Source organism: Schistocerca americana, chromosome 3 (assembly GCF_021461395.2).
Source record: "Schistocerca americana isolate TAMUIC-IGC-003095 chromosome 3, iqSchAmer2.1, whole genome shotgun sequence".
Classification (NCBI taxonomy): domain Eukaryota; kingdom Metazoa; phylum Arthropoda; class Insecta; order Orthoptera; family Acrididae; genus Schistocerca; species Schistocerca americana.
The window spans coordinates 531531618-531559102 of NC_060121.1; the positions used below are offsets into that span (position 1 = coordinate 531531618).

A 27485-nucleotide genomic window follows, 5' to 3' on the forward strand; every position below is an offset into this window, starting at 1 on the left:
AAAACATATCATACAATTTATTTTTCCTTGTCTCACATTACAGCCAAGTTTAACAGACATTACTCCTACATGACTAATGAATGTTAGCGTCACAATATTTAATGCACAATACTTAATGCACAATAATCTCTCATCATACCTGAGATAGTTTAAAGAATTTCTTAAACAACAAATTATTTTTCACAAAGGGTACAAAAATTTATCACTGAAAGAAAGGGAGGCAAAAAGGGCAACAGCAGATAAATTAAAGCAGCTATAAAATAAACATTTCTTAAACCTGGACACTTAAATATACATCATTTCAGCCATGTGAGACATCTTCTTTGGGATATGCACAAAAACGTCAAAATAACTTGCCAGTTCATCAATAGTTACATCATCACAATTTGTTGGAGTCGACATGAGAGCTTGCTGTGAACAAGTTTGTCCTTGAGTGCCACGATTTGGTGAGGATTTTGCAGCTGTTTTAGTGCTTTTGCTTTCATCGTCATCATCATCTGTTATTGTCAATAATGAAGTGCCAGCCTGAAGATTTTGAAAGTTCACTGTCTCATAGTCCTTTGTTTCTTCATTGGAGTTTTCACATTTTAGGAACAGAGATTTGAAATCACTGGGAGTGACATTATTTCCAAATGGTACTACACCTGATACTTCTGGGCTTATAATTAATTCAGTAACTCTGAACTGGGTGACATTTCTGAGCCTCACTTCCATCACAGAAAACCTTGCTGGTTTCAAAGGTGAAAAACTTGGTAAGTGTAAAATTGGATCTCTCAGTATACTATTATGTCGGTTTTTTCGTTTGCATACAGATGATCCGGTCAAGAAATTCAATCTGCTCTTGCGAACAATGCTTCGCTTAAACGTAGATGATCTCAGATTTCCTTCCAGCTTTCCATTTTTATGAGATTTATGTTTTTGTGTATTACACTTACATGAGGTACTTACACACTTCTCTCCAGAAAGACTAAGAGATTTCAGCAAAGCTCTTTCATCAACAGTTATAACAGTCTTTTGACTGAATGGATTTGATGTAGAGAGAGAATTCCTCTCTGTGACCCTGAAAATGAAAACTGTTTTGTGAATGCAAAGAACAAAGAGTGTGCATAAATTCTGTTTAAAAGAACTTTCTCACAAACAACTAATTGAGAACCTCATGTTACCTGCTTCAACATTACTGCAATTGCAAAAGTTATTAGACAGAGAGAAATGCAACAGTGTAAATCACTAATATTGTTCTACCAAAGGATCTATACAGCACAAATATATGGTTTGCAATCATTCAATCTGCACATACAGAACAGGAATGCACCAGCACAATAAATGTGATGCCTGACTTTGTTTCTATGTGCATAAAATGTTTGAACAACTAACAGAAATTCACCCTATGAACATTTCTGGCAACTGCCGATGATACTTCAACAACTGCAAACCATATCATTTTCAAAGCAACAAGAGAATGCTGTGCAAAGGAATTGCAAACTTCGATATACTGGGTATATGCTTAAACAAACAAACAAACAAACAAACACACACACACACACACACACACACACACACACACACACTTCCAACATGTGAGGTAGCAGTAAATCTGTTCGTTTTTTTGACCAGGGGGAGAGCACAAGTCCAAGCACAATTTAAGTGACAACTTCCATCTCTGTTTATAAGTACACTTGCTACTTTAATATTAACTGCTTACTTAATAACATCAGCAGAATAGTTTGAAGTGCATGCCAGATTCCCTGTAGTGTTATATTCCACATGAAGACTCTTGCCAAGGTAACAAGGTAATATTCTGCAATAGCAGATTTGCTCTGCTGTTATAAGTGTCTGTGATGCTTACACACAATACATATGTCCACCATGGCCTCGATGGTTTGGTGACAGGCCACAACTGAAATGCATACACTGGTTGCTTGCCTTAAGCAAACCAAAATAATCCTCTACAGATCCTAAAATGGCAGTAACCTTAGACAGTGGCTGTGAAATAAGTTTCACATCACGTTTCCATGAAATACATTTCACTTCATGTTTCCACAGAATACAACCAGTCCCTCACTCATGTATTGCCGAATACTAAATATCCGCATCTATATGATTACTCAGCAATTCACAATTAAATGCCTTGCAAATGGTATTCATCCACAGAAACAAATAGAGAATTAAGACAGCCACGAATGAAAGATCATAGTGATGTACAAGGGTCTGAAAAATTTCAGTTTTTTCTCCATTCAGATGTTGTTGAAGTGGAATATTAGTATAATCTACAAACCTTCCCAAAAGATGCAGAAACCCCCCTAAAGTCAACTAAGGATGCTAGCAAACTATTGAAAAATGCAGGAATTTACAGGATATTGTGTAGCTGAGGTGTGCATGTTGATATTACTAAAAGAATGGTCAAAAGACGTCCACAAGAACACAAGGGCAACTGTAGAAGGGGAGATAGACCAACTGTTGTGGGACATGCTTTGCAGCCAATTAGTACTGGCAGCCTTGAACAATACTATGAAAGACTGTACAGAGAGGCCAGAAAGATTACAAAGCACGCCAATAACTTCTAACAAGAAGGAGAGGGGTGATAAATTAAATGGTATCTGAATTCTCGCATGGGATTAGAGCAACAATGGATGACAGCAACTGACAGTGTCCAAATGTGATAGTGTTTTCAAAATATCATGTCATGCTTCTGCCCCGACCATGGGGAAATTGAATTTTACTTCTGTCAGAAGCAACCCAGGATGTGCATCGAACTTCTGAAAAGCTACAATCCCCGTTGAAGATGTCGTCCACAGCTGGACCTGAAACATTGGGTTTCAACAAGAAATCTGTTGACCATGGCATAAAAGAACACAATAAATTAGTAAATGTGACATTTCCAGCCATGTAAGTTTATGTTTCACTACCCACTACAGTTGTGAAAACCAATGATGGTAGTGTGTGAAAACAGAACTAAAGACTATTGGATTGAAATTACTAGGCACACAGTTCTACGTCAGATGACACTTATGTTAAGAGTTTAGCTAGCAGTAGTGGATCACTGGGTAACTTTACAGCACTTGCACTACAAGCTCAAATCTGTCCTACTTTGCTCTCCCAATGAACTTCTTGATATGCCGAATGTTTGCCACTGACATTTATGTGGGATACGAACTGTTCAATTGCTAGATAGAACAAAACTTTAGAACAAAAACAGGACCACAACATCAAAAATTAAGAGGTCTTCACACTGGTATGGTTCTGAATATATTGTGTATATCTCTGAAGTAAAAGATTTCACTTGAAACATTCTGCAACAATAGCAAATAAAACTTTATGATCAACACTGTTCAAAGTCTGGCTGGTGTGAGGGTTCTACAAATATATAACAGAATATCGTAACATAGCTTTATTAGTGATTTAAGGACCTTCTTTTCTATATAGTTTCAGATGACAGAAATACATTTTCTTCATTGGACAGGAAGCTTTCCGATTCCTTCATGAAGTTAACTGCCACACTAGTAAATTGCGCACCTACTGTTTGGATGCAGCACGTCTTCAGACCACTCCCATCCTAATCCCTTTGTCAGTGGACCATACAAGTGACTGTTACAAGGGAACAAGTTGACCTGTAAGGTTGGTGTTAAAAAGGTCATCAGTTGAGCACAATGAGTTTTTTCAAAAGTGTCTTGTCTTGAAGGAAGACCACAACATGAGCGTCAACAGCATTGTTGGTAGTGGAAAGCAGTAAGGCATCATCCAGCAGCTTGCTGAAATAAACCGCATTTGTTGATCACTACCCCGACTCCAACTTTCCTCCATTTTGAACCTGTCATCTTGTTCTATGAAATATAGTGATGGAATGCTGTTTAGTCGCAGATCACAATACTGCTCAGAGAAGCCTCTTTAGTTTTTGACAGATGTCTTTCTGCACATTCTGTTATCTGTAAGAAAACATAAAACCCACCTTGCCAATATTTTTTCACATGTCTGATAAATTGTATGGACACTTCCATCACTTGTCCTCAACTGTGGTGTGAACTCAACAACAGTAATGTGATGATAACCTATCATAAGCTCACACAAAGCTTGACCATTATTTTCACTGACACTGGTTACCGAGCACTGTTTGTGACTGACTTTCCACTTTATCACAATCGTCTCAAAACCTCTAGACCCAAGCGTACAATTTAGTTGTACTCCAAATATTATGTGGAGTCTCCTCAAAATGTCACTATTTCACACCTTCATTGTCAAGAAAACAAAAAATGTGCTGCACAACAGAATGGTACACCATGTTAACTCCTAGCAAAACTGAAATGGCAGACTTGCATGTATTGGCCGTGCATATGGCTACGGCAGTCATCGTCCCATAAGCAATTACGCAGCACACAATGCTGATCATATCACAAAGTGAACTAAATTAAAGTTCCATTTATATTTGAATGACCCCTGTAATTTTGCTGTAGAAACTGTTTCCCAATTCTGATTGATGTACTAGTTTAAACTGGAGAGAGAGAGAGAGAGAGAGAGAGAGAGAGAGAGAGAGAGAGAGAGAGAGAGAACCATCTACACGGTATGTTCTGCATACACTGGCGAAGAATTCTGTGACTTTCCATCTACACATGAATAACAAAACAGTTAATCTACAAGCATATCAACAATGTGTGAGATTGTTTTTCCAGCAATCCTTTGCAAGCTCACTGTTACTTTTGTCTCTCACTATTCTCTGTCACTGTTCCATGCTGCACCAAGATCACCGAGACAATTTTCAGTTTATTATGGGGCCAAGCTCCAAACTGCAATTATTGCAACGTAATATAAACAGACCTAAATAATAATGGACCATGATTGAAAAGATTATTCACAGAACAACTGGTTAATTTGAATGAAGCCAACAACAAATTTGACAAAGAACTAATTGTAAGAAAGAGGCCAGAAATAACTTTTGACCAGCAAAATAGTGTTCAAAAATACATCTATTTCTAAATGAGAAACGTAGAAATACTTATGGGATGAGTAAATCACAAACTGCACAACGGAAAGTGGGCGTGGCAGCCTGAGAATCCATGGTTAATACGGAATACACTACAGGTATGTGAATAGGCCACAGGTAGCTGTGAATGAGCAACAAAACCTGGAGCAATTCATTCTGTTCCCTAAAACAGACTCTCGGCAAATAATTTGTGACACACTGACTGTGTCAGTCAACAAACACTTAAAAATCTCCAAAGGGCGTTTCAGAATTAGACGAGTCCTTTAGAATCCCAAGTACAGTATAGTATTTGACTGCCTTTATTCATATCACTGTTTCAAAATTACAATGCTTTTTCGTAACTATTTTAAGAATATACTCTGAGGTATAGCACTACGAGCTGCAACTAATCCTTTAGTCTCTCCACAGTCCACTACATGTGCTAATGGGTCATTCCGAGTCAAGCGAACCACTTTTAGGAATCATCCCAATCTTACCCCCTCAGATTGTTCATATTTGGTGTCAAATACCTCTGCATACTACAAATAATTCCACAGATTCTTACCTCTCAATATGCAGTGCTTGACACCATTATGTCAAAGATTTTGAGATTTTGTGATGAGAATGCAAAAGCTGTCATTTTTGAGGTTGCTTATCTCTTCAAATAGTTAAACTTTGTCCATAAGAGTTGATACACTAATTCAATTTTCTTGGTAGTATAAAGTACACAAGTTTTACGAGTTTCGCTGCAGTAGGGGCACTCACTCTATAAATCTCACTGTAATGAAAAAGAGTTTGAAGTTCACCATGGTTGCCACAAGCTTCCCTGATTGCCATTCCCTGATATTTCCCCAATTTCCAGACAAGTTTTAGCATTTTTCCCTAACAAATTTTGAGATCTCAAGGTTAAGTAAAAATGTTAAGTTGACAATCTGTCTACACAGCTACATTACAAGAAACAAAGCCAAACGTGAAAATATCTGAATAAAACTTGTAAGCAGATAGTATTCTCTAATGTGAGCAAAAGTCTTAATTACTGACATCAACATCTTTTGTAGTGAACTGTTTTTAGCTGGAGAAAGCAAGTCAAATGGTATGTGTGTTTCATTGAGACCACTGAAGTCATTTTGTTTCAATAAAACAAAACCCATTTCGTGACAAAAATACGCACTTCCTTGGAGTTGCAAGACAGATTAAAATATCTTCACCGTTTTTTGTTATGGTTTTAGGGCGCAAAACTGCTACGGTCATTAGTGGCCGGTGTGTGACTTACGAAAAGCTAAAAAACAAAACTGGAAACCAGCAGCAATTGGAGCAAAACACAAAAAATTGGAGAAACTAAAAACACAAGGAAAGCTTAAAAAACCACTATAGAAGGGGATTGGTTGTCCCCAAAAGGAGCTTCAAATGACTGATGTCATCTCACTGGCACTAATAAACTCGAGAACACGATTGGCTGAGCGCATGTCATCTGCTAAAATGGAAGATATATCAGGCGACAGCTATAGATGGGTGCGTAACGGAGTAAAATAGGGGCACTCAAGTAAAGGTGTCTTACCGTCCACAGCTGAGAGCAGTGAGGACAGAGTGGGGGAGGATTGCCACTTAAAAGATGTCGATGGCTAAAAAGAAGACAGTGCCCTATCCGGAGTCTAGTTAAAATTACCTCCTCCCAACGACGCGTTCGGGACGAAGAGGTCCAAGCACAGGGAAGAGCTTTCACGTCCCGCATTTTATTACTGGCAAGTGTCGACCAATGTGCATGCCATAAAAAAGCAACACGACGACATAAAACACCCCATAGACCAGCGAAGGGAATCGTGCGAATAGCTGGCTGAAGAAGAGAGACTGCAGCCTTGGCCGCTATATCGGGCGCCTCATTTCCACAGATACCAACGTCTCCTGGAATCCAGAGGAACGCCACAGAGACGCCCCCCAAGTGGAGGCAGTCCTGAATCCGGTGGACCAGAGGGTGCACAGGGTAGATAGCTTGGAGACTGAGGAGAGAGCTGAGAGAATCTGAACAGATAACATTCTGTATCCGCTGATGGCGACGGATGTATTGGACAGCCTGGAGAACAGCGTAAAGCTCAGCAGCATAAACCGAACACTGGTCGGGAAGCCGAACATCGATTTGGGGTGTCGCCAACAATATAAGCACTCCCTACACCAAACGATGTTTTTGAGCCATCAGTGTAAATAAATGTGGCTTCCTTCATTTGTGCACATAGAGCAGCAAATGCTCAACGATAAAAAAGTGAAGGCGTACCATCCTTGGGAAACTGAAAGGTCAGGGACCAGGTAGGCTGTACCCCAAGTTGTCAAGAAAGTTTTAGGAAAGCGGAAGGAAAGAGAAGGGAGCAGTTGACAGAAGCGGACTCCCGGTGGTAGTAGGGAGGAAGGGCGGCCTGCGTACCCTAAATCCCATGAAGCGTCGAAAAAAATGTCACGGGGTGGATTAGCAGGCATGGAAGACAGATGGCTAGCGTAACGACTCAGAAGGACAGCTTGCCGATTGGACAGTGGAGGTTCAGCAGTCTCAGCATAAAGGCCTTCCACAGGGCTGGTGTAAAAAGCTCCAGACACTAAACGTAATCCACAGTGGTGGATAGAGTCGAGACGCCGAAGAATAGACAGCCGAGCAGAGGAGAAAACTATGCTTCCATAGTCCAATTTCAAGCGCACTAAGGCGCGATAGAGGGGGAGAAGGACCACTCGGTCCGCTCCCCAGGAGGTACCATTCAGGACATGGAGGGTGTTGAGGGATCGCAGACAGCGAGCTGAGAGATAGGAAACGTGGTAGGACCAGCACAGTTTTCTGTCGAACATAAGACCCAAGACTTTAGCGACGTCCGAAAACGGAAGGTTGGCAGGTCCTAAATGTAAGGAAGGTGGAAGAAACTCCATACGACACCAAAAATTAACACAAACGGTCTTACTGGGAGAAAAGCAGAAGCCTGTTTCAATGCTCCAAGAGTGGAGGCGATTGAGACATTCTTGAAGACGTCGTTTAAGAAGGCTGGTCCGTTGAGAGCTATAGAAGAGTGCAAAATCGTCCACAAAGAGGGCGCCCGAGACATCAGGAAGGAGACAACACATAATGAGATTTATGGCAATGGCAAAGAGTACAACACTTCACGGAGCCCTGGGGTACCCTGTTTTCTTGGGAGAAAGTACGGGAGAGAGTAGTGTTCACCCGCACTCTGAATGTGCGCTCTGCCATAAATTCATGAAGAAAAAGGGGCAGCCGACCTCGAAAGCTCCAAGAGAACAGTTTGCGGAGAATGCCCGTCCTCCAACAGGTATCGTATGCGCTCTCCAGATCAAAAAATATTGCTACTGTTTGGCGTTTCTGGAGAAAATTGTTCATGACATAAGTGGAGAGAGCAACAAGATGGTCAACTGCAGAACGATGCTTTCGGAAACTGGATTGGGCAGGTGTTAAAAGACTGCAGGACTCCAGCCATCAGGCTAAACGGCAATTCACCATACATTCCAAAACCTTACATACACTGCTCATGAGAGAAATGGGGCGATAGCTAGAGAGGAGATGTTTGTCCTTTCCAGGTTTTGGAACAGGAACAACGGTAGCTACCTACCATCGTCTGGGAAAAGTACTGTCGGTCCAAATTTGATTATGAAGGCGAAGGAGGTAACACAGACTATGGTATGATAAAAGCAGCAACATGTGTATGTGGATACCATCCTGTCCTGGGGCGGAGGAGCGAGAAGAAGAAAGAGCATGTTGGAGTTCCCGCATGGAGAAAACAGTATTATAGCTTTTGCGATTTTGAGAGGAGAAAGCAAGAGGTTGCACTTCCGCTGCACGTTTCTTCGGGAGAAACGCTGGCGGGTAATTTGAAGAGCTCGAAATCTCAGCAAAGTGTTGACCCAATGAGTTTGAAATTGTGACGGAGTCCACTAATTTATCACGCACGACAGTGAGCCCAGAGACCGGGGAGAAACTAGGCGCGCCAGATAACCATCGAATCCGACTCCAAACTTCCGAGGAGGGAGTGAAGGTGTTAAATTAGCTAGTAAGGAAGTCCCAGCTTGCCTTCTTGCTATCGCGGATGACGCGACGGCATCACACACGGAACTGCATATAGCGGATACAGTTGGCCAAAGTAGGATGGTGTCTGAAAACGCGAAGAGCACGTTGCTGCTCACGTATTGTGTCACGGCATGCCTCGTTCCACCAACTGGGGGGTGCCGGGGCAATTCGGACTGAATATGAGTGACCTCATCGTCGACGCTAGGAAAGTGACGGTCATCGAATGTTGCTAGAGACGAAGAAAGTGTCCAATTGGCTTGGGCAAACTTCCAGTGTCGTGGGCACACATATAGCAGTTGTGGCTGCAATCGAAGGACACATGGAAAGTGGTCACTCGAGTGTGTATCAGCAAGAGCGAACCATTCGAAGCGCCGAGCTAGCGGGTCAGTACCGACCGAAAGGTCCAAAAGAGAGAAATTTGTCGTGGAGTCAGACAAAAATGTAGGGTCCCCAGTGTTGAGGCAAACAAAATCCGCTTGGTGGAAGATGTCTATCAATAGTGAGCCACACGGACAAGGATGTGAAGATCCCCAAAGCGGGTGGTGGGCATTGAAGTCCCCAACCAGCAAATAGGGGGTGGAGGCTGACCAAGAAGATGAAGGAGATCAGCTCGTGCCATTGGTGTGGACGATGGAATGCATACAATACAAAGAGAGAAGGTGTACCCAGAAAGGGAAAGACGGACAGCGACAGCCTAGAAGGAAGTGTATAAGGGGACACAGTCGCGAACAGGCTTAAAAAAAGAAAATAATAAAAAAAAATCGAATTTTTTTTAGTCTTAATCTATGCTCCAATTATTTGGCTACAAAATGCAGTTTGCTTCATACAAATCTGATTATTAGATTCGGAGTTATTAATTTGTTCGTGAAGCATGGTAACTAGCGCCACGTCCATTTTTGCTGTGTCTTGCGCAGTAGTCAGCATTGACTATAGTACAACAATCATTTATGTTCCACGGATATAAATACTCTATTTGGCTTGCAGGAGAGAATTGTTATTCTGATGTTTGCCAGCCTGTCTGCATTGTCGACTATCGTCTGTCAATTTCTTCATCCTAGTTGTTTACGTTTTGGTGATATAAATGTAATGATTTTGTGAAACGTTATAACACAATGGGTAGAATGAGGAAGTTTGAATATAAGCCTAAGTTTCGTGGAAATAAATATGTAAAAATAAACTGCGAAACTGCTAGTTTTGGACAGAGGGCAGAAAAAAATATTGAGACTGAAGTCAGTGCGAGTGTCAGTGCTTCAAGCAAGAAGCTTCTAGGTGCTGCCAGTTTTCCAAGTGCCCCTCAAATGGGTGACAATGCAATATGTGGCGTGAACAGTGTTTCTGTTGTTACTGACACAAACATTCTCATCTCCACGAGGTTATTGCATGAACTTATTGAAAAACACACAAATTCTAAAAACTGTGGTGGAAACGTTACTTTGCACGAAGATGTGGTGAAAACCAAGGGAACTGTTTGTAATTTAGTTTTGACATGTTTGGAATGTAGCTGTACTGCCAATACAATGTCATCCCACGTAACAAGAAGCAGATTGTATGAAAACAGTGTAAGATTAGTGTATGCACTTACATCTATTGGAAAAGGGCGAAGTGCAGGTGCTGTTCTTTGTGCAGTGATGAACATTCCTCTACCTCCAAGAAAGTTTGATGTTTACAACAAGACTATTGGTGCAGTTGTAGCTGAGGTAATTGAATCTACAATGTTGAAAGCAGCCAAAGAAGCAGTTCAGCGCAGCCAAAGAAGCAGTTCAGCTGAATGATACGAAATCTGACCCAAGGCAAATTTCCGTTGGTTTTGATGGCAGTTGGCAGAAACGTGGGCATACATCCCTAAATGGCATTGTGTCAGCAACTTCTTTTGATACTGGGAAGGTTCTGGATATTGAAATTATTACTAAGTCCTGTGACATCTGTAGCAAAAATCCCACTATACAACATGTGTGCAAAAAGGACTATGATGGTTCTAGTGGAGGCATGGAAATGGCTGGTGTTGCTAACATTTTCAAAAGATCTGTGCAGTGAAGAGGTATCCTCTATACAGACTATCTTGGGGACAGGGACAGTAAGGCTTATCTGAAAGTGGTATAAGATAAACCTTACGGGCCTAGAGTCAAAATTAATAAACTGGAATGTATAGTACATGTACAGAAAAGAATGGGATCACAACTTCTAAAGATATGTAAGGAAAAAAGTTAGGTGGTAAAGGCTGAAATAGACAGGATCCAGACTTATTATGGTATGGCCATTAGAAATAACTGCAACAATGTAGAAGCAATGAGGAGAGCCATGTGGACTATATTCTTTCATAAAATTTCAACAGATGAGGAACCACAACATAACCTTTACCCACGGGGAGCTGACAGCTGGTGCAAATTCAACAACCCAGCTACATCTTCCAGCTATAAGCACAAACATTCAATTCCAGAAAAAATCCTGCTAGCTGTGAAACCCATTTTCAGAGACCTTAGCCAACAAGAGCTCTTGAAAAAGTGTCTCCATGGAAAAACTCAAAACCCAAATGAAAGTTTGAATTCTGTCATTTGGACAAGGCTACAAAAAACTGTTTTCGTTAGAAAAGAAACACTAAAATTTGGTGTTCATGGTGCAGGGATGCGCTTCAATGCTGGTGTGTCAAAGAAGACTGATATGTTAAGACTCTTGGGAACAAAGGATGGTATCAATACTGAAAGGGGACTGAAAAAGATTGATATGGACCATATCCGTTATGTTGATATTTCTCAGGAAATGCTACCAAGGAGGCCAGGATAGCCAGAAGATCAAAGAAAAGAAGATAAAGATCAGGAAGCTGAGCCACAGTACAGCCCTGGAATGTTTTAAAAGTGTGTCTGTATGACACTGTACATTACTTTCTTGCATGTAAAACTTTAGTACCATTTTTCTCAAAACTACATTTTTTGACCTTCTGGTACACTTTTCTCAAAAACTATGACTGCTACAGACATCAGACTTACAGTATCTCTTGTTAATACAACGATGATTAATTAGATAAAAAAATAGACCAGTAGTGATAAAAAGACAGATTTACAAGCTCCAAGGTGTTTAGAAAAGTTTTAATTTTTTTGTCTTATAGAACAAAAAAATGATTACTCATGAAATGTATAAAATACATTAACCATTTTTATGTGATTTGAGAATGAAGTTTCAGCTGTACACTGTAAAAAGTTTCAGGTCTTTATCTCCATTAGTTACGTCAGAAAGTGTACTTGACGTTTGCTCGTTTTAGCATTGATTCCTTATGGGAGTTCCCTCACGACTGTGTCCCCTTAAGGGGATTGGGCGATAATGGAGAGTATCATGGAGAAGAATCTTGAGTCCTCCATGTGCTGGAGTGCCTTAAACAGAAGGGAGATCAAATTGGACTGACTGAAAATGGGGGAAAACAAAGCCGTCGTGGGGACGCAGCTTTGTTACCTGAAGACAGAAGATGACCGGCGAGTAGGATCATAAGAGGATCGACAATTCATCCCGATTGGCTCGAATGCCGCGGATATTCCAATGGATAATGGACATAAGGTGGACAGAAAATGGAAGAATGTGACCAACGTTGCCCTCAATTCAACGACTTCTCAGAGCTTGCGACCAACAGCTTGGAACGGCATTCAGCCGAAGGCAGAAGATCCTGATCCATAGGTTGTTCAGGAGCAGCTCCTGCCACCAGTGATCGGCCGCCAGCAGTGTGCCTCGGCGACACAGAAGACGGCCGAGGGCGGCTACCGCCAGTTGGTGCTGTAGATGAGACACGCCGTGGTGGAGAAGGAGAGGAACTGGGTTTCTTATGAGCCTTCTTGGAAACAGGATGTTTCGACGAAGGAGGAACTGATGGTTGTGAAGTTGGGGTACGTAAAAAATCTTCATGAGTACGCTCTATTTTGGAAGCCCGGGTGTCTGACTTGGGCTCGAGATTTAGCAGAACCCGATGAAGGGTGAGCCATAGAGTGAGCAGGTGAAAGCGGGGTGGTTGAACGGGCGACCTTTGCGCTGGCCGATCTGACGACCGTGGCACTAAAGGTGAGATCACAAGTCTGCGTGGCTGCCTCCTTTGTTGGCCGAGGAGAGGCAAGGACAGTGCTGTATTTACCTGCCTGAGGCACAGTGGGCTTTCAACTGGTGAATAATTTTCGAGTAGCAAAGGTCGACACCTTTTTCTTCACTCTGATTTCCTGAATGAGCTTTTCGTCTTTAAAAATGGGGCAATCCTTAGAGGAAGCGGCATGGTCACCCATACAGTTGGTGCAACGAGGGGATGGAGGTGGACAAGCACCCTCATGGGCATCCTTGCCATACGTAACACATTTGGCCGGATTGGAACAGGACTGGCTGGTATGATTGAACCGCTGACACCGATAGCAACGTGTAGGGTTTGGGATGTAAGGGCGAACGGAAATTATCTCATAGCCCGCTTTTATGTTCGATGGGAGTTGAACTCTGTCAAATGTCAAGAAGACAGTACGGGTTGGAACGATGTTCGTGTCAACCCTTTTCATGACTATGAACAGCCGTTACGCCCTGGTCAGACAGGTAGTGTTGAATTTCCTTGTCAGACAATCTGTCGAGGGAGCGTGTATAAACGACCCCACATGAGGAATTTAAAGTGCGGTGCACTTGCACCCGGATAGGGAAGGTGTGGAGCAGTGAAGTATGTAGCAATTTTTGTGCCTGGAGGGCACTGACTGTTTATAACAACAAGGTGCCATTTCGTAATCTGGAGCAAGACTTTACAGGACCTGCAATTGCGTCGACACCTTTCTGAATAATGAAAGGGTTGACCGTGGAGAAGTCGTGACCTTCGTCAGACCGAGAAACAAGGAACTGTGGCCATGATGGAAGAACTGTCTGAGGCTGAGACTCATAGATCTTACACTTGTGAGCAGACATAGTAGAAGATGAGGAAACCATTGCAGAAGTACCCCCATGATTACCGGCGTCTCCGATGCCGCTCCTCCCTTGTGGGGGCCCTCTCTGAGGGCACTCCCGCCTTAGGTGATTGTTCACACCTCAGGGCACACCTCCTGAGAAACGGACGGAGGGACCAATCGGCACTTTCGGAAGGTATCAGCTTGGGTAATCACCCCTCCCTGGGCCTGGCCGTTACCAGGGGGTACGTACATGTCCTACATGTCTACCCGGGGCGGGGAATTATGCATTACCCCCTCACCGGCTACGCATGGAAATGCGTGGGTCGGCCTTCAGACACGCAGAGGTGGGAAAAAACAAAGAAAGGGAAAGGAAAGAAGATAGGTCTCAAATGCCGCAGTGGAGAAAAGGGGAAAGAGAAGAGGTAAGGAAAAGAGAAGGACAAAGGAAGGACGAAGACTTGCAAGCAGAGAAAGAAATGTATTACATTTTCAAGCGTCCGTCTCTGGACGTAGGCACAAAACATACTCCCAGAGGGGGAGAAAGGGAAGGAAAGAGGTGGAGGTGAGGGGGGGGGGGGGCAAAGATGGGGGATGGGGAAGGATGCGGAAAAGGAAGGTATGCAGCCTGGAAAGGAAGGAGGGCCACATTAGCTCAGGGTCCCGTGGTCGCTATGCACGTATCCACAAAAGAGTTGTGGACCCCCTGGGGGGAAAATACCTTCACTGATTTCACAAATAACCTCAGAAAGAAATAGGCCTCTTGAAAGAAATGTATAAGGTGTAAACCAACAATATAGTTGACTGCCAATAAAATGTTGGTTCTGTGACATTCATTATTGTCAGTTATTACCCACTGTGTTATATGTATTATCTTACAGATAATGTGAGCTTTCTTTCAAGAAATATTTGACTACATAGTGTACAAACTGCCAGCGACTGCCACAATTTTCTTCTTCTTTTTGCCCATACTTTCTAATATATGAACTACTTTCATAGTTCCAAAATGTACTAGAATACATAAAATGTCTATAAATGCCGCAGTGCACAATGTATTTGCAGTGAACAGTCACAGTTTCCGAAATCCATCGCCCGTGGCCTCTAGCCTGCTGAGGAGCACTGCAGTCCTTGGTTCATGGATAAATTACAAAAATCCACTGCATTAGGCCACATACAGACAGACCCGGCCTGTGGGCAGTTCAGTGAGTCTAAATCTGATGGGCACGACCTTTACATTAGTGGGAAACAAAGGGCTCCAAATTAGCAGGCCCCATCCATTAGATACCTGCAGAAATGGCCTACGGTTTGGACCTGTCACAGAAATCCAATTGTGTTACCAGCTATTCAGGAGTCAGAGACAGCATGTTGGTGAAATGGGATTGTAGTGATCAATCCATGCAACAGGTAACTTGTACAAATACTCTGACAATCAATAATAATGAGGATAGGTAGCAACTCACCGTAAAGATGATTGCTGAGCAGCAGACACGCACGTAGAAAAGACAATCACACTCTCACAACTAAACTTTCGGCCATAGCCCTTGTCAGAATTTGAGAGCACATGCACATTCACTCACACACAACTCAAGTACATACAACTGCACTCTCCGGCCGCTGCGTCTACAGCCTCTGAGAATCAGATCCAAACAAACCAATCCCCACACCTCCCTGCCTCTCGTCAGCAGCTGCTAGGCCAGCGTCAAAAAGTGGTGGCAACACTGATGCAAACTGAGGGGAGTGGTAGGAAGGGGAGAAGCAGCAGTAACGAGGGAGCAGGGAAGCAACACATGTGGGCAGCTACACATAACCAGCGACTATGTATGACATCTCAGTAAACAAACCATTTCATCTGCTGAGACAAAAACAATATTTTTCCAGCGTTTCTTTTTTCCAAGTTTCCCCAACACATTTGAAATTCCCTACTTCCAGAACCTGTGGCAACCCTGTTCACACACAGTTATTTCCTGAAGTAACTGTCATCAGAGGCTCTGCTGTAGGTTGTTTGATCTATTAGTTAGTTGATGGAATCTGTAAAATTTTGCTTTCAGGAGCAAATGGCATGGCATCGACAGTTGCTTCACTGACTGCATCCTGCCATGGTGCGCACTGCTCTCATCTCGGCAGAAGAAACATTTAAATCTGCCACTGGAAGTCACTGCTACATAAGGCTCACCAAATGCCACTAGGTGGCCCTACACACACCATCAGAGAGTGCCAAACTTGCATCATCTTACTGTCTGCAATTGTGACTGATCTGCACATCTTTTTAAGCTGCAGCACTTGGAGCTCTGCCTATGACACTATCTGATAACACCATGCATGTGAATGACAGTGCAGCGAGATCTTATGAATGAAGCACAAAGCAAGCGAGAGTACAAATCTATCTCAACGTTACTAAAGGTATGTTCATGGAAATTTAAATGAACAGCCATGGAGCTTTTCAAACAGAGTGCCTTTCATAACAGACAGTCCATTTTTGCATTAACACACTCCTGTTGCTCTGTACCATTAGCTATTTCTTCTATCTGTGAGAAAGCTGTACTTTTACATCAGTAGTTCACTAACAAAAGTGTATGAAAGCAAGATTCAAAATCAAGTTGTCCTAACTGGCACATTGGATGTAAGCTTGTTCCATATTTCCAAATTACAGTACCTCATTACCACTGCAATTAAGTACTATTGTTTTGTAAACTTTTGAATTTTAAGAGAAACCTACATGTACTTAGAAGAAATCCATCAAATCAACAGCTACATTATGGAAAGGATAGAATGCCACTCACAGCAAAGGCGAATATTGAGTTTCAGACATGTTAACAAAAAGACTTGCAAGAAATACACACACACACATTCATACAAGAAAGTATTGTAAAACAATGTTATAACAATGCTAAATGGATGTTTTGTGCACAGAATTCCAGGTCGTGAGTTGTTAGACAATCCAACTGAGGTTTGGGAATGTTGGCTAAGCAGCTCACAGTAAGACTTGGGTTCTCTCAGAAATGTGCCCCACCTGTGGTTGCACTTGCCTGGATATCAGGATGGGTCCCCTTGTGGCTTGGGGAGAGAGGTGTTCCATTTTCTTCAGAATGGCAGTGACAAATCCATCCTGAACCAACAAAGAAGATGCTCAAAAAGAGCACCAAGATTGGGAACAAACCCTTGCTTACAATGAACTTGTGCTGAGTTAACATGTTAACTCAAAATGAGGTACTCAATTTTTCAAATAAGCTGTGTAAAAATGGACTTTCCTATGGTGTTTAATGTCCTTTATAATTACGAAACAGTGCAATGCCTACAACAAAAACCATACATTTTGTCAATAATGAAATTCTGCACAATTTTTGTGTAAAAACAATGGAAATTTCTGGAGGGAATAACACACAATTTTTTTGCATATCTTTACCTTACTAAAACAAAACTAAGATATATTACGCATAAAAACCGGGTTTTTAAAATGAATGTTGAATGAACTGCAGAATGGGTGGCCTTTTCAGATACAAGTTCAAAACTGTCTAAATATTGAGGGACAATTCTCTGGAATAAACTTTGCCTCCATTTATGTCAAGATTCATCCACTCCTAAAAGAAACTTTACACATGCCACAGAGAAACTGAACAAAAACTGAAATTTTTATGAGATTTACTTTATGAAATAACACAGCTGAACTCTGTATTTCGTTACAATGAAGTTTCTTGATGACAGAGGGCCCCTGGTGCAGTGAAGTCTACATAAAAAAATCTTGAAACTCTTATACCTTACACTATGTGAACTATTACTAACAAAGAGATAGAGGGGCTGGCCAGTACTTACCTCAGCTCAGTACAGCCGATAGATACACATAAAACAGAACCGAAAATTTACGTTCCTAGCTTTCGGAACAAATGAAATGTTCCTTCATCGGGGAGGAGAGAGGGGAAAGAAAGAGAAGAAGGGAAAGGAGATTCAGTTACTCACAACCCAGGTTATGAAGCAACAGGGAAAGGAAAATAGGGAGAGTAGCAATGATGGAGGCATTGTTGTCAGAGGGAAGCCAAAGATATTCTACTGTAAGTACTGTGCCAGCTTCAAACCAAAGAGGATGCATACAGAAGTAAAGAGGTATATAGTGTAAAGATAAACACAACTATGTAGGATGAAAAGATGCGTGAATGGCTAAAGAGGAAAGGGAAAGAGAAGAAGACTGAAGAGTAAATGGGATTGAGGTTGTTTAACGTAGGTTCAGTCCAGGGGGATGGCGGGATGAAAGGATGTGTTGGAGTGCAAGTTCCCATCTCCGCAGTTCAGAGGGACTGGTGTTGGGTGTGAGAAGCTAAATGGCACATACGGTGTAGCAGGTTCCTAGGTCCCTAGAATTATGATGGAGGGCATGCTCTGCTACTGGGTATTGGGCATCTCCTGGGCGGACAGTTCGTCTGTGTCCGTTCATGCACTCAGCCAGTTTAGTTGTTGTCATGCCGATGTAAAAGGCTGTGCAGTGCAGGCATGTCAGTTGATAAATGACATGTGTAGTTTCACACGTGGGCCTGCCTTGAATTGTGTACGTTTTACCAGTAGCGGGGCTGGAGTAGGTGGTTGTGGGGGGATGCATGGGGCAGGTTTTGCAGCGGGGTCAGTTACAGGGGTAGGAACCGCTGAGTAGAGAAGGTAGTCTGGAAATATTGTAGGGTTTAACAAGGATGTTACGGAGGTTAGGGGGGCGATGAAAGGCAACTCTGGGTGGTGTGGGGAGAATTTTGTCAAGGGATGATCTCATTTCAGGGGTTGACTTGAGAAAGTCATATCCCTGGCGGAGTAATTTGTTGATGTTTTCGAGGCCAGGATAATATTGGGTGACAAGGGGGATTCTTCTGTGTGGTCTGGGGGTAGGAACATTGTTGTTGGACGGGGAGGAATGTATTGCTCGGGAAATCTGTTTGTGGACAAGGTCTGCAGGATAGTTGCGGGAGAGGAAAACATTGGTCAGGTTATTGGTGTAATTGTTGAGGGATTCGTCACTGGAGCAGATACGTTTGCCACGAATACCTAGGCTGTAGGGAAGGGAGCGTTTGATGTGGAAAGGATGGCAGCTATCAAAGTGAAGGTACTGTTGTTTGTTTGTAGGTTTGATATGGACAGAGGTGTGGATGTGAGCTTCAACAAGATGAAGGTCAACATCCAGGAAGGTGGCTTGGGTTTTGGAGAAGGACCAGGTGAAATTCAGATTCGAAAAGGAGTTGAGGTTATGGAGGAAATTGAGGAGTGTTTCTTCACCATGAGTCCAGACCACAAAGATGTAATCTATAAACCTATACCAGGCCAGGGGAAGCAGCTGTTGGGTCTTCAGGAAAGCCTCCTCCATGCGGCCCATGAAGAGGTTGGCATAGGACAGAGCCATCCTGGTTCCCATGGCCGTTCCCCTGATTTGTTTGTAGGTCTGGCCTTCAAAAGTGAAGTAATTATGGGTGAGGATGAAGTTGGTAAGTGTGATAAGGAACGAGGTTTTTGGAAGATCTTCGGGTGGGCGTTGGGCGAGGTAGTGCTCAAGGGCAGAGAGACCATGGGTATGTGGGATGTTTGTGTAAAGGGATGTAGCATCTATGGTGACAAGAAAGGTTTCAGGTGGGAGAGGAGTGGGAATGGATTTGAGGCGTTCTAGGAAGTGGTTTGTGTCTTTGATGTAGGATGGGAGTCTGCGGGTGATAGGTTAGAGGTGCTGGTCTACCAGAGCTGAGATACGTTCGGTTGGGGCTTTGAAGCCTGCTACAATGGGACGGCCAGGATGGTTCTCTTTGTGGATTTTGGGTAATAGGTAGAAGGTAGGGGTACGTGGCTCAGGTGGAGTGAGTAAGTCTATGGAAGCCATTGTGAGGCCTTGTGAGGGACCTTGGATTTTTAGGATTTTTTGCAGCTCAGTCTGGATGGAGGGAATGGGATCCTGGGTAACAGCTTTGTAGGTTGAGGTGTCGGAGAGTTGACACAGTCCTTCTGCCACATACTCCACACGGTCAAGTATGACAGTTGTGGAGCTTTTATCTGCCGGGAGGATGACAATAGAGCGCTCTATTTTCAGCTCCTTAATGGCACTGGATTCAGCTGGGGTGATGTTGGGGGTTGTCGGGATGTTCTTCAAGAAGGACTGGGAGGCAACACTGGATGTGAGGAATTCCTGAAATGTCTGCAAGGGATGGTTTTGGGGGAGGGGAGGAGGATCCCTTTGAGAAGGCAGTCGGAACTGTTCTAGACAGGTTTCAACACTGGGTCTAGTATTTGGGGGCTGTGTTTGGGTAGTGAAGTGATATTTCCAGTTGAGGTTCTGAGTGAATGAGAGGAGATCTTTAACCAGGGCAGTGTGGTTGAATTTAGGCGTGGGGCTAAAGGTTAAGCCTTTTGATAGAACAGATGTCTCTGGAGGAGAGAGGGATCTGGATGAGAGGTTTAGGACTGAATTGGGACTGGTGATCTGTGGCATTTGACTGTGGTTATAGTTGAGATTTGGTCTGTGTGGGGTATGTGCTGGGATGGGGAGATTGAGTAGGGTGGCTAGGCTAGGTTTGTTGGCTATGAGGGGGATTTGTTGAAGATTCTGTTGTGGTTGGTGTTTGTGAGGGATAGGGACCCCACTTCTTAGGTGTTGCACTAGCACTGTGGATAGTTTTTTCAGGTGGTGTGTGGCATGGAACTCAAGTTTGCAGCTGGCTTCTAGGATGATGTTCCTGAGTGTGTTCTCCAAGCAAGGGTTTGAGAGGTGGAGGACTTTGAAGAGAGATAGGACCTGTTGGGAGTGGTGGTTACATGAAGTAGTGTAGAGATTCAGGACAAGTTGGGTAAGGGCTAAGGATTGAAGGTTCTGGAAGTCCAGGAGAGACTGGTGGAAGGAGGAATTGCACCCGGAGATGGGAACTTTTAAGGTAAGACCTTTAGGGGTAATTTCTAAGGTTAAGCAGGACCGGAGGAAAAGTATGTGGGATTTCAGTTTGGCTACGGTGAATGCATGTTTCCGGAATGAATGTAAATAATGTGGTATAGGATTAGGGTACATAGTGGGTAGGGAAATTATGTCCAGGTCAGGGGAAAAGAACACACGTTGCTTAAAAACAGATATAGCGAGTGGCGAAAAAAAAGATCGCGCGTGCCGCAAAAGTGATCGCTATGTAAGTAGTGAACAACCTCTCAGGGATGTAGTTCATTGTTCAATGAAAGACATCAACTCAAAAATGATAAATAGTTTTGCACATTCTTTACAAAAAATTCACCAGCATTGACTTAAGGGGCTCCTGGAAAAACAAGCCATACACATCTCAAACTAAGAATGTCTGACTACACATAATATGCATAGGTATCTATGTAGAGGGTCTGAACAGAATCAGATAGTAAGATGGAAATCAGTACACCACTCAGTATGCAATTGCCCTAATATGAACTACAAATGTGAAAAACATTTTAACAGTTACGTAGTTTATGGGTGATAAGAGGCACCAAAATACTCATTACAGACTTCTCCATTGTATAATTTAAATTTTCTAAAATTTTCTTGCAATTTTTGTTTTTGTAATGAAAAGTATGTTACATATGTGCAAACACAGACATCAGGCTACATAAGAAATTTGTATGTTATCATAATCTTTATTTCGCCTTCACAAGCTCTCAACCAAATCACATCCCAGCCTAACCTAAATCCTGGGCTACACCACAGATAAGTCTGTCACCACAACCAAGATTTTTGTTTTTGGAGCCTAGAGGTTCAGGTTTCTAGCATAACACTAGTCCAAAATAGCTTTCCTGTAACATTTGTGTCACAAACTAATAGGACTATGAAGTTATCTAGATGTAAGATGTATCTATTACTGTGTGAAATATAAAATGTTAGCTCCGATACAAAATATGGGCAACTTGTATATTAAATTCAACACAAATTCTGACATGGAACAAGGAGGCAAAATACACAATTTTCTTGCAGACATGGATGTAAGAAGAAATTTACAGAATAGTGTGTACCTTTTAATGTCAATCTCCAACTTTTCTAGGCTGTCTGGTAGTGATAAGTCATCCGCCATGTCCTGAACTTCATAGGCTGCAAATTAATGAGATTTTAAACATTTTAATGTATGCCATGAAAAAAGTCTCAGAATATAAGAATAATATACTACATGCCAAGTCAATCTCGTCTGCAACTGAACTATTACTTCAGGCTCCAGATTATAACTATACAGTATAATATTATTTGCACTAATAATCACGAACTACAAATCTGTTAGCGAAAAATCACTACACTTCACAATTTACGATATTGTTAACATGGCAATCATCATGCTTAGTCAAGAAGTTAAAGTGCAATAAAAGCAAGCAATCCATCACATATGACTACACAAGAGGCATATAGCAACACAAGCATGTCACAGTGTTAAGCCAATGGCATCATCAGATGTGGTATGGAGTGTATGTGGTCACCACACTGCTTTCCTGGCCATTGTCTGGTTTTTTGTTGTTAGAGCTGCTTCTAATTGGTTGGGTAGCTTCCATAGTTGGTGGCATCAGATTGAGTGCAACTGTATCTTTGTGTTTTTAATATACTTTGTGTGATATCTGCTGGAGAAAATCTCACACAAAACACTAGCCTAAATAAAAATGTGTTTGGAAATTATCCCATGGAATGCGGCAAATCACAGACATTCAAGGGTAATTTTCAGAGAGCTGCTTCCTGCATAATTTAGTGGAATATTGTTAATACCAACTCAGACAATTGTAACACAAAATGTATATGGCCAAAATATGATATTGGGATATTTATTAAACAATTATGAAAGAACAAACACTGAATAACATAAAACTTTATTAGATTAAAAACAGCCGACCCATTGCAAAGGATAAAGTAGTCTTTACCTAGGTTTCGATAAGTTTAAAGCTATCTTCTTCAGAAGTCGGCAGTATTCCGACTTCTGAAGAAGATAGCTTTAAACTTATCGAAACCTAGGTAAAGACTACTTTATCCTTTGCAACGGGTCGGCTGTTTTTAATCTAATTACGTGGAACCGTTGCTGTTACGCACCTATGTTTAAAATAATGAAAACATAAAACTTTGTGACAAACAATATGTCAGAAATGAAACTTAAATGTTTCTAAACTTCAGAAAGCTCTTTGCAATACTTAGAGACTGCCATGGAGTAGTTGCAGATGATCAATGGATTTAACATGAAAGAGGTGGATCGACTGTCTTGATTGGCTCAAACACCAAGAAGGACTTTGGAACTCCAATACATTCTTTCAATGGTCACCAATACCTACCCTCTCCTAATACTTTAAAAGCCCTATTTATTAGAATTGTTTTTATTTTTGATGGAACTAGGCAGAAACAGGTCTTATCAAGATTTTGGATCATCTTTTATACTACCCAATTATACAAGGCTGTAAATCATGTATACATCATTTCTGAGTCTCTTATAGTCTGCTGTAAGACCTCTACATTCTTCACGGTTACATTATGGGGTTCTTTAGGTTTTGGATACACTATCCTAGTTTGTTAATGACAAAAGGAGTATGGAGGTTGTACTCTGTTACATACATTTTTAAAGTGTCTTTCAGTTTTGTTAATATAAAGGTCCATTTGGCCACATTTCAGTGAGTTCACTAATTCCACTTCATCTTTAGGAATAACTGATTTCCCTCCAGAACTGAAACCACCTAGTCGTTTGGGATGAGAGAATAACAAGTCCCCTTAGTCCATATTTTGCATAACTTTTCATGCTTATACTGGAAATTTCATTCACTTCTGTAGTTGCTAATAATAGTAGGATTTACACATCTTGTATATTCACAGCTAATCTGACATTTTGCTTGCAATAAGTTTACCTTGTAGGATCACCCACAAGATGACATCTTAAAATCGTCCCAAAGCATAGAAAAAATTTCTGGCACTTTATTCAAAATTTCCTCCTCTTACAGATACATGGAAATTTTATTTCTTGTTTAAGAATGTCTGATTTAGGATGATAACTTTGTAGGAAATTTAGCTAACACTGAGGCATTGGTATAATGGAATATTAAATTAGACTTGATGAAACAAAACCCCAATGTTGCATTTTCTAAACTAACACTGCTGCAATCATACAGGAAACTAACTGGATCAAAATACTTATAACTGCACGAAAAAGCTTGAGTTTTTCTGAAAAAAACTTATATGGTGAGGCTGACAATTAACCCAAGTTATCCCATATAAGAATGACTGCTGCTTTTAACAACTTTTTATCACCCTACTTGCTCTGTTATCCTATTTAAACTTACATCTACATTACGGCTGACTGTGAGGTCTGTTTATATCATTTCAAGAACAATATTTGCAACAGCATTATTTGTCATCAGTGAACAACACACATTCACAGTAACTCCTCATGATACATAACTATGATGGTCCACTAGTATATTAATACTCAGGAAGAAGAAATTGTAATACTACATAAAATAACTATGTGACTAGCTGCCATCCATTACTGTAGTGTTCTTGCTCTTTATAAATTATGTGACACTTATGTGTCACATTACAATGCGTTTACAACTACTTAGCAGCTTTATCTTAATTACATTTTGTTACATCATGAAAACTAATGTGACAAAGAAAAGAAATTGTGAACAACGGAGACAAATTAGTATGATCTTTCTTTAAACGCTAGTTTGCAACATCAAATTACGCAGGTCGTTAATTGGCACTGGATGACAACAGAACTTCGGGCTACATGTACCACAAAAGTTAAATCTTTTAAAAGAAACTTTCGAATAAATTCTGAATTTAATATTTTTCGTTACTCCCCCCATCTGCAACGATAATAAGGCGAGACTAGACCGAGTACCAAACTTCCCCGTTATTAACTGACGAGCTGGTCGTTTACGCTCCTACGATAATGATACAAATAGGTAACTGTTGCGTTAATATGACTAAAAGAAATTTAATGTAACCAAAATAGTTCTGGACATAGGATGGCATAAGGCGAAAACAAAGGAACTGATGTGTCTTCACATTATGCAATGAAATTGTAAGGTCGTAACTACAGAGGGAAAAAAAAGCAATTGTGTAACTAAATACAAGAATTAATTCCTCAGAAATAACAGGTACGCAACAGAGACATGGCATCATTTACAAAATTTAATAAACGTGACAGTAAATTGGAATGACCTTCTGTACACAAATTTCAAATCAGTAATCTTACCCTATGGATATCGTTACATGTACCTCTACTCTCCTCCCAAATTAATCAGAGGCGCACAAGTATTGCTCGAATATATCACAATGTCTCCGCAACAAGATGACTATGCACCTAACACCACACTATACGCCATAATTTTCTGTTTATTGAAACTCTGTTTACAGAGATATTGTAGTCTGTTGATGTTAAGAACTACTCTTTGAAATAACTCTCGATTATCGTTTCTAGATAACGACACCGCTGGCATCTACAGGTGGGACCCAAGAGTTGGGTTTACATTATCGAGCTCCTTCAGCGATTAATTATGAAGATCATTATAGTCACGAATGAATCAATAAGTTTTCACAAATGCAATGTTATTTTTTTTCACTACAGCAAGCATGTTTCATGCATACGACCCTCTGTCAGCAGCATCACACGAAATACTAGTTAGTAGCTGTATGAGCAAATATTTTGGGCATCGAAAGTGATTACCAGGCATAAGAAGGTGCCATGATTCTTTAATTCCCACATGAAATTGCATACCAAGTTTTTAAACTGTACAAACAAGCAAGTAAACACAATTTTAGAATATTAGACAATTGTAGGGGAACAATACCTAAGAGTGTGCAGTTAAGGAATAACCTTAAATATTTGGGTTATTATCAATAGGAAAACAAACTCATATCTACATGTTCAGAAAACAACAGATGCAGAGAGGTAAGGCTTTTACTGAAATTCTCAAAAATACAAAAACCGTGAAATTCGCACTTTTTCGTTCATCTGTGCTTAAGAGTACAGAACACAAAACATGCCCAAAGAGTACGGATTTAGCAAATGACACTAATGAAGACAATACCAACTCAAATGTAGAGCACTGTTCGTGCCACAATCTCTCACAAGTAACACACTGGATCCATTCCTCTAGAATTGGTTCCTCATACTGCTCATCAAATCCTGGACAGGAAATAACGGACTTGTCTGCTGTCACTTCAGGCGTAGTAGGCCTATTACTTCTGGAACGGTCTGCCTCCCTTGAAACAATGTTCTTTACGACGCAGAGTATCTCCCCACATTAGGTCTATGAGACAGCGCATGCTTTCTCTCCAAAGTACAATTTTATGTGGAGAGGATTTACGACCTCCGATCGCCTGGCTTGGCACCTAGTCTTTATTGTTTGTTTAGCTTTCGTTAAAGGCAAGATTACTGCTGGAGACACTGCCATTTCTGCTGTGTTATCACTTCCTACCTGGGTCACCACTGTATTTGGTGTTGAAATCTGCCTCTTGAAGTGGAAGTTATTCTGTTTCTACGGAATTCTGGATTAGATCTTCCTGGGGTCGAGCAGTTATGTTAGATAATAGAAACTCCTTCTCCAAACATATCAGGGCTAAATGGATGTGTACCTTTTGCACAGAAAGAATGTTTTGCCTACTGCAAAGTGGTAAGTCGTTCACACACGTTCAGAAATACGAGACAGATACCACCCAGCATAACTGTAGTCCCTGGGTGGTTACATATTCATTTGTCAACTTCAGCTGTGCAAGCAATTTTCAGTGGTCCAAAGTTATGTGATGATCCAAAGTTATGCGATGATCTCAACAATGGAGAACAGCTTGAAGACTACTGTGTGACATGTGATTGTTGAGTATCGAGAGGTCTGGGCTGTCTTTAGTTGGCTTGGCATAGTCACTGAAATACTTCAGACTGTTGATGAAGAGAACAGAGTTTATGAACCCATTGTATGAAATCATGGGGAGAGTTACTTGGGGTGTATCTTTGAAGCGTTCAGCCTTCATCCTCTTTCATGGAAAGATAGCTGGTGGTATGAAGAAACTGGCAGGATTCATTGCACAGAAAACTATGACTGTTTGGCCTTCTTCTGCTGACACAACCTTCCTATCTCATCCCTTTTGTAAATGCGATGAGGAAAAACTTTTTTCCTTCTACTAACTCCAGTGCTGTCCAGCAGCTTTTGTGTCCTTATCGAAGTGGTGATCCAACTTGTTAGCATGTGTGTATTCATCTCTTAATTGCATGATCTGCTTCCTGCTGATACCCTAGAACCTAGCATCCAGATCCCTGATGAGGTTTGGTAATTCTTTTTCCAGCTCATCTCAGGAACTCCTTTTTAAATGGCCCAGTAATGCTGATAAAGTACTCTAAAAGAAAATGCAACCTATAATCGAAATATTTTCAGTATTACCTATGTATTTGCACATTGAACGTTTAACAGGGAAGTGAAAAAAAAAACTATATTCTCTACCCACAGGTTTTGGTCTTTCCCTTAAAGCAGGCTCCTTCATATCAAGAGCAGTGGCAACCTTTCATTTGCATTCTCCCTTTTCGATTCGTTGTCTGGCCTCATTGATATTGCGGAGACATGGTTTAGCAACAGCCTAGAGGATGTTTCCAGAATGAAATTTTCACTCTGCAGC

The 27485-nt window shown here is 41.4% G+C and overlaps 1 protein-coding gene across 2 annotated transcripts; it reads right to left on the bottom strand.

Annotated features, from left to right (window-relative positions):
• On the bottom strand, positions 1-25248 carry LOC124605588 (oxidative stress-responsive serine-rich protein 1). Of its 2 annotated transcripts, none has more exons than XM_047137376.1 (3): positions 25095-25248; positions 21869-21944; positions 1-1060 (listed from the first exon to the last, which is right to left on the bottom strand). In XM_047137376.1, exons 2-3 carry the CDS (start codon positions 21925-21927, stop codon positions 286-288), a joined length of 834 nt encoding a protein of 277 aa, XP_046993332.1. In that variant the 5' UTR covers positions 21928-21944; positions 25095-25248; the 3' UTR covers positions 1-285. The 2 variants fall into 2 exon arrangements, with proteins under 2 accessions (XP_046993332.1, XP_046993331.1); XM_047137375.1 differs by having other exon boundaries at positions 25072-25242.
• Between the last annotated feature and the right edge of the window lie 2237 nt (positions 25249-27485).